General features: G+C 33.8%; 1 protein-coding gene across 1 annotated transcript; it reads left to right on the top strand.

Moving 5' to 3' along the window:
• The first annotated feature begins 6,550 nt into the window (after positions 1-6,550).
• On the top strand, positions 6,551-7,907 carry LOC120171334 (probable galacturonosyltransferase-like 9). The gene has a single exon (XM_039179044.1). The coding sequence runs from the start codon at positions 6,720-6,722 to the stop codon at positions 7,827-7,829; it is 1,110 nt and encodes a 369-aa protein (XP_039034975.1). The 5' UTR covers positions 6,551-6,719; the 3' UTR covers positions 7,830-7,907.
• The last annotated feature ends 572 nt before the right edge of the window (positions 7,908-8,479 follow it).

The following is an 8,479-nucleotide window of genomic DNA, read 5'->3' as shown; positions in this document are numbered from 1 at the left end:
GGTTTGAGATCTTCTTGGAACATCATTCTTTTTGAGTTTGTCCCTCCATTTAATCTTGGAAGGAAGATGAATAAAGAAACAAATGAAGCTGACCCAGCTACAAATTGATTCTTCAATAAGAGTAACATCCATCAATCCACTGACGTTTCTTTATTAACAACTCTAGATTCACATTGTGATAGGTAGAGATGTAGAAAGTTTTAGCACAGATAGATTTAAACAATGCCCTCCTAGAGTTATATAAGATGACTTTGATAATATTGATGCTTGAAAAAAAATCAACAAAAGGATCAAAAGGTCTGATCACAATTATATATGTAATGTCGAATGAAATTCTATAGGTCATACCCGATACATGACTCATGTTCATCATTGGGTACCGACACTCTAATCGCTCTTATTGCACTTTCCTTCAAAACCCCTTGAATTGGAGGTACAACTTATACGTTCTCGGTACACTGACCGTTCCTTGAGTACATGATTTCGCTATTACATAATCTAACTTACTTATCATGCCACTTGTCGGTACATGCTCGATTGAAGATACTTGGACGTATTACACTTAATATGGTTACTTCGGTAGTAACTCACTCCTACAAGTGTTTTTAGGCCTTCTTCATCATTTATGTCCATCATGGACTAAGTTCCATTATTACTGATCATCCTTAGCTTTTATATGGCTTAAAAAGGTCATATCTAAATGTCCAAAATGAGTAATATCGATACTCTACTCACTCCTACAATATTTATCCTCTCAAGCATAAAATCATATATTTCCGTCCTTAATCATGCATGACCGCTCAATGGAGCGTATAATCAATCTGATCATCATTGGTTTGTGCTTTTAAAATCCATTGCCAACTTAAATTATGGGTGAATGATCATCAAAAGACTTGGGTTTTTTTAGTATATTTGTTCTTTTTCCCTAATAAAATTGTACTAGAATGAAAATCTTTGGTCATAGATCCCACGTCCCCCCGTGACCCGGTGGTGGGAGCATACAACAACCATTTTCTATTTTCCTTACCACCTCGGTCGGTGGTAATGAAGTCAGTTTCAGTCACTGTCATTCATATTCCATCACTCACCTACAGTTGAATATTATATATATATATATATAAAGTTGAGGGTAATTAATAATTAGTTCATAATTTTATCAAATTTTGTTATATAAATCAAAGATAAAATAAAAAATTAGGGTGGGAGGGGGCTTGGGTCCCTCCCACTTATATATTTATAGTGTAGCCCCGTCATTGTATTTAGTAGTAAATTTGATACTTTTTTGTCCAGTTATGTCTTGAATTTGATTTGTTGATTTAAATTAGTATTAAAATTTCATATTTTGGTTTAAATTAGTATTTGTGGTAAGTAATTTATTTGAATCATAAAATTAAGTGTAGGTATTTATTTGAATTTAAAATTTAAGTTCACGTATCTAATTGGATCAAAAAATAGTTTAGATGTTAAATTAAACTTTAAAATTAAATTTAAATATCAAATTCAACCTTAAAACAAAGTTGAAGTACTAAAATATACGTTAAGTACACCTACTTCCCCAAGTCCCCCATCTGCCAGTAAATTTCTTAATTAATCCCTTTATTTTTTAACCTACTTTATAATGACCATCAACCAAACAACCCTTGTTTATTTTACATGACCTGACCCACACGTGCAAGTAAATAAACACCATCTTCCTCACTTTGATTAACTTATAAACAGGACTGACTTTAAGTTTGTCACCATTAACATAAACATGTCAGATTTTAGCCTACATTTACATGTTCTCTCTGACAGTTCAGAATCCCCCTTGCTTTATTCGGTAACTTCTCATAGAAATTGATGTGATTTAGTGTCTGTATTCAGCAAGCAGGGAATTAAAATTGTGGTTGGAAATTGCAAATCTTAATTAATTTGCAGGGTTCACGAGGTCTTTGATGAAGTAAACCCTTCCTTTATTTTATCTGCAACTTGCCCTGGGAATCTCTGTACACCTTCACGTATCCATTTTACGTAGCACACTAATCATTACCACTTTAATAACATTTTTTTTTTGGATAATTCAAAATTTTTATTACTCAAGAACAGAACATGTTACAAAAACATATAAAGATTAGCCTACTTACAAAAAGAATCAGATCATAATATATCCCAATATTCACATAGAGTAATATTAACACTATCATTCCTATTAATATTTCTATCATGCAATTGTAATCTAACAGTATCCTTACTGACATGAAATAGATCTTGAAAGTTCCTGGATCGGCTTTGAAACAGTCGTTTGTTGCGTTTATCCCAAAGAATATAGATAAGAGCAGTAAAAGCAAGTTTCATGATCGATGTTAGAAGAGATTTTCCTTTCCAAGTAGAGCTTGCCCACATAATAAGAGCTTCCCAAGAGCGAATGTTAAATTGCAGACCAGAGTTGGAAAAAATAACAGTCCATAGCTGATCAGCCATAGGACAATGGAAGAACAAATGTTCCCTTGTTTCACATGGATCATCACAGAAAAGGCATTTACAGTCGTTAATAAGCTCCATACGGTGATGTCTATCTCTAGTTGGGAGTCTATCAAGTAAAGCCATCCAAGTGATTAAACTGTATTTGAGAATATGGAGAGGAAACCAAATAGTTTTCTACCATGGCACTTGGGGTCTTCTATCTCGAAAAGCATCCCAGACATCAGTTACTTTCTCTGCTCCAACAGTAAGGATGGGGTAAGCCACAGTTCGAAGTTTGAAGATACGCCTTAGGCTCCAACTGTAAGAAGATTGAATGTCAACATTCCAAAAATCATTGTCTTTGAGAATTATTAGTTGATAAAATTAAACAAATTATGGTATAAAAATTGAGTTTGCATTGGACTTTGCCTTGAAAATGTATTTATTTATTTATTTACACAAAATTGTACAACTATTGATTTTTCATGTTGGATATTTGATGAGAATGTTTAATACTAATATTTACTCCATTGGATTAACTTTCCAGTTTTTGTATGACTAAATTTTGACAAATGAAAACAGAAGACCTAATTTATCGATTTTTATAAAGTGGAAGGATCAATTCAGAAATAGACCTGGCTTGTTCTCTTCTTCTTCGCATTTTGACTTTTGTGGGTGGTCACATGTGGCACGTTCCTTTGTGTTAATAGAACACAGGTTTTGATAATAAGTTTTGGGTAAGCTTCAAGATTATCATACAATTAAATTAGTATCGATTTATACAAATTTTAATATAAATTTGTATATTTATTAACGAATGTCATTAAGAATAGCCGTTAGCAAAACCCCAAAGAAAAAACTGCAAACCAAAACGTGTTAGCCAGGGGCGGATCTTCATGAAGCCCGAGGTATTCCAGGCAACCCCTCATCCAAGGGTAGACCTCTATGGTGTCTGGAGTATCTCAAACAACCCCTTCACAAGTGTAACCCCTAATCCAAATGCCACCCCTGGAGCTCTTGTAACCCCTGACGAAGGCTTCTGCGTCCGCCTCTGGTGTTAGCTATTGCTACTACTAGTTGTTAATGACTTTATCAGTGAATAATGTATCAAAACTCTCTAGTTTGATTACCTTTACATGTTGAATAAATAAAAATTCTTGAAAGATAAAAACCATGAAAATTAACAAGTTAATAACTATAAGTTAACAAGTATATACTATGGAAATATTAGATAAATTATTGGTTGATTTAGCGGAATGAAGTGTTAATCCTTTAAATAAGATCAGTGATTCAAATTCTATCTTGTGAATTAAACCAACAAAGGTTGAACAATTATTCTAGTAATAAATCTTTACAAATTCGTTTTAATTAACTACTGATTTAGATACCGATAATTATATTAAATTCGATTTAATTTGGATGAGATTTTGTAGCACATGCATTATGTGGGTGCTTTCAATTTTATTTGATTTTTGGAAACTGGAAAAGGAAAACGAGATCCAAGTTGTATGGTTGTAGTCCAATGAGAAGACCAGAAAGAAGGCATTGTTTATGATAAACATATAAATAAAAAAATTGAAGTTTTGTGGGATTAGACAAATAATAATAGTAATAAATATAAAATAGAAAGAAAAAAAAGGGGAAATGAAGCGAAAATACGAGAGGGAGCACGTGCGATCACATGGGGAATGCCAGCAAGGACACGATGGAATTAGGCATAAACCAGCTGGATGCTTTGGACGCGAAGTTGTCACGCTACTAGTGGTGAGCCCCAGGCTCTGCTGTGCAGCCCAACCCAAACAATGACTTATATATATATATTTGGATAAATTATGCGTTTAATATCTAAATTAGCAGTTTTGATCCGTTTTAGTACTTAAATTTTTAATTTTTTCAGAATCATACTTAGCGTTTAATTTTCTTTTTATTTTAGTACTTTTAATGAGTAAATTACATCATTCATCACTCAACTGTCTTCTAACTCTTATTTTGGTACTAAAGTTTAAAAATTGTCAATTTAACTACTCAACTTTCAAATTGCTCTTATTTTAATTACTCTAATTTATTTTATTAATAATTTTTTGACATGATATTTTATTATTATTATTATTTTATTAATACATAATTAAAAATAAAAAAAAAAGTAAAATTGAAAGTTAGAGTGATTAAATTGTGAGTAAATTGAAAGTAAAATAATTAAATTACAAAAAATTAAACTTTAGTGATCAATATAGGAGTGAGAAGATTGTTGAGTGATGAATCATGCAATTTACACATAAAAAAGGTGCCACGTGAAAATCACTTGTTAAGTTTTTAACGGCGATGTACTAAACCAAAACATAAACTAAACGTTAAGTATGATTTTGAAAAAAATAAAAGTTTAGGTACTCTTCAACATATATCATTTTAATGAAATGGACTAAATGGTTGAAAAAAATAGGTTTCAAATTAAAACTTTTATATATTAAAGTGATAATAAAGTACAACTTAAAATATAAAAAATCATTTAATCTTGAACAATATACTAACCATAAAAATTACTAATTTTCAAAATCTTTATACGTATATTATTTTAATTAAGGTCATTAATTTCAATTAATATTCTCAAATTTGCAAGGAAACTTAATATTATGTTTTTTAATTAATCTATAGTGTTTATAAGTGATAGTATGTATTCTAAAGACTCTCGATCATTTAATAATGAACGATCAAATACCTTATAGTTTTTTATGTTCGAATTTGAAATCTCTATAAACAACAATTAATCTTTTAATTCTTTTAATCACTTATATATAACAACTCATAACATACAATATATATATGTGTGAATTAAATTATTTTTATTTTTATAGAATGATTAGTGTACACTTCAACATATATTCTATAGGCCCATTAGATAATTATGCTAAACTTATTCATCTTTCTTTTCTATATATTTTTATAATAATTATTTGATAAATTGATTTAACTTCACAATTAAACTTTAAAAAAATTCATGTATTTCATTTATTTATCTATTATTTGTCAGATTTAATTAAAGACATACGATAGAGTGAAATTAGAACATATTTATGTATCATATAATTATTTAATTATATATTTTTTATATTTATATTTATACTTAAGAAGCTATATTTAATATGCTAATGATGCACTTCTTAACCATAAACGAGTCAAGGGGTTGTCCATTGTTAAATGGGGTTAATATAAGATTATGTCGTATTATTATTAAATATTATTTTAAATAAATACCCTTGAGAGTGGATAAAGTAACTTGTAATTCAGACCTGGTTAATCGGATTCAACTAGGGATGGCAACTCAATCCGAATCCGACGGGTTCCGACCCGACCTGATCGGGTCGGATTTTTTTAAAAAAATTTCAGGTTCGGGTCGGGTCGGGTCGGATTTTTTTTAAATGCATTATTCGGGTCGGGTCGGGTTTAGGGTAAAAAAATTCGACCCGACCCGACCCGAAAAATATATATAATTTTATCTTATATATTTAGAGATAATTACAATAATATCCCTCCATATATAGTTTTTTCAATTAAGTCACTGTTTTCATTAAATTAATTTTTTTTTATTATTTCGGGTCGGGTCGGGTCGGGTTTCTAAGTCATATATTCGGATCGGGTCGGGTGAAACATTAATTTTGTCGGGTCGGGTCGGGTCACGGGTGGAGAACCCTTTCTTCTCGAGTCGGGTCGGGTGGCCCAAAAACCCGACCCGACCCAACCCATTGCCATCCCTAAATTCAACCCAAACAAAATAAAAATAAAATAAAAATGTATATTTCAAAAATAAATAAATCTCATACGATCGGATCCTATTACTCCTTCCTTAGATCAACAGTTATTCTTGTCATTTAAAACGACAACTCAAAGCTACCCTTTCCCTCTGGCCACTGTTCGTCTGTTATTCCCTTAAGGAAAAAACAGGAAAGAGCCAGCAAATTTTCTCAGCCCCCAAACACTCCCCCTCTTTATTTTCCTTCGCTCTATTTCCTTTCCTTTCATCAATAAATCGCGTTTCGCTTTGAATGAAACCCAGATTAATGACCAGCGAAAACCGCGTGGATTAACCCAAAATCTTGAAACTTGAAAGCTCTGTTACCTAATCTTTACGAGCATCATTTTCTTTCTCGTTTCCCTTTCACCGCAATGCCAATCATCTGAATTTTTTTTTTGTCAGAGGACCTCAAAAGCGAAAGCGAAAGCTAAACTGAAACAGAACACATCTGTCTTTTTCATGTTTTATTTTTTATTTTAAAACGACAATGCGTTCTGTTTTCTATGTCGCCGCCGTTTTACTTCTTCATTTCTTGTTAACGGCTATGTTTTGTGTCGGGATTCGGACCATCGGCGGGAGAGATGAGTCCAGGTTCTCGGAGGCACCGGAATACCGTAATGGAGTGGAATGTCCGGTTTCTGTCAACAAGGAAGTGGTTTCGTCTTGCGACCCGGATTTGGTCCACGTGGCGATGACGTTAGACTCGGAATACTTGCGAGGCTCGGTCGCTGCCGTCCACTCCGTCCTCCGCCACGCTTCGTGCCCGGAAAACGTGTTCATTCACTTCATTGCCGCCGAGTTCGACCCGGCGAGTCCAAGGGTCTTGAGCAAAGTCGTCCGGTCTACGTTCCCTTCACTCAACTTCAAAATCTACATCTTCAGGGAAGACACGGTACTCAACTTAATCTCTTCTTCAATCCGTCAAGCCCTCGAAAACCCACTCAACTACGCCCGGAACTACCTCGGAGACATCCTAGATCTCTGCGTTGACCGAGTCATCTATCTCGACTCAGACCTGGTCGTCGTCGACGACATTCACAAACTCTGGAACACGAACCTCACAAACTCACGCGTGATCGGCGCACCCGAGTACTGCCATGCCAACTTCACAAAGTATTTCACCGAGGAGTTCTGGTCCGACCCGGTTAGTTCCCGGGTATTCCATTCGAGGAAGCCGTGTTATTTCAACACGGGGGTCATGGTAATGGATTTGGTCCGGTGGAGAGAAGGGAATTACCGGAAAAGAATAGAGAATTGGATGGAAATACAGAGGAAACGAAGGATTTACGAGTTGGGCTCGTTGCCTCCGTTTCTGCTCGTATTTGCGGGGAATGTGGAAGCCATCGATCATAGATGGAACCAACATGGGCTCGGCGGCGACAATGTAAGAGGCTCTTGTCGGTCGTTGCATACCGGTCCGGTGAGTCTGTTGCACTGGAGTGGAAAAGGGAAGCCCTGGGTTCGACTCGACGCCGGTAACCCATGTCCGCTCGATCATCTTTGGAAACCCTATGATCTTTACAAGGGTAGTTTAATCAGAGATCATTCTTCATTTACTTCATCGATATTCTTGGGATTTTCTAGTTATTTGTTATGATTCTCTTCATTTCATTTTTTTTACATTGTCACATAGATGTTTGACTGATTCTTTTGATAGAAAGCTCAGCTGTATACACATTGAATTCTCTCTCTCTTTTTTTGTCTATTTTCTGGGTTCTTAATTTTTGCTCTGCATATGGCCTTTCATCCATCATCATATAAGGTTTCCATGATTCATGGAACAATTTTGGTTGGGATATATAATTGAAAAGGAAGACTATTGAGAGAGGAATAATGCTTATTTGTTCATTGTATCTTTGATTCCAATTTTTCTGGTTTGATGATGTTTGGTGGTTCATCTTTTAAAGAATGATATCAGTAATTGAATGGGTTATGATTATATTACAAGGCAAGATAACATTGAATTAAAGAAAAAGCTAAGACACCACAACGTATTCTTTTACATGAACTTGAATTTAAAGAGGTTTTGTTCTATCCGCAACTTAATTTTAGAGGATAAAATTCTGTCTACTTTTTATAAATTTTGATTCTAACATGCTTTTTAAAAGCGACCCTATTATATTTACTCAGATCAAAATGTACTAAATTCAGATCAAGTTGTCCTCATAATTTGGGATGCACTCAATTTATCAACAGCTAATTCATATTTACGATAATGAAATAATTAGCGAAAGTATTTTTTAAATA

The sequence above is a fragment of the Hibiscus syriacus genome, unplaced genomic scaffold, assembly GCF_006381635.1.
Source record: "Hibiscus syriacus cultivar Baekdansim isolate YM2019G1 unplaced genomic scaffold, ASM638163v2 tig00111832_pilon, whole genome shotgun sequence".
Taxonomy (NCBI): Eukaryota; Viridiplantae; Streptophyta; class Magnoliopsida; order Malvales; family Malvaceae; genus Hibiscus; species Hibiscus syriacus.
The sequence above is the reverse complement of the archived record's forward strand: the minus strand, read 5'-3'. Positions and strand labels throughout refer to the sequence as shown.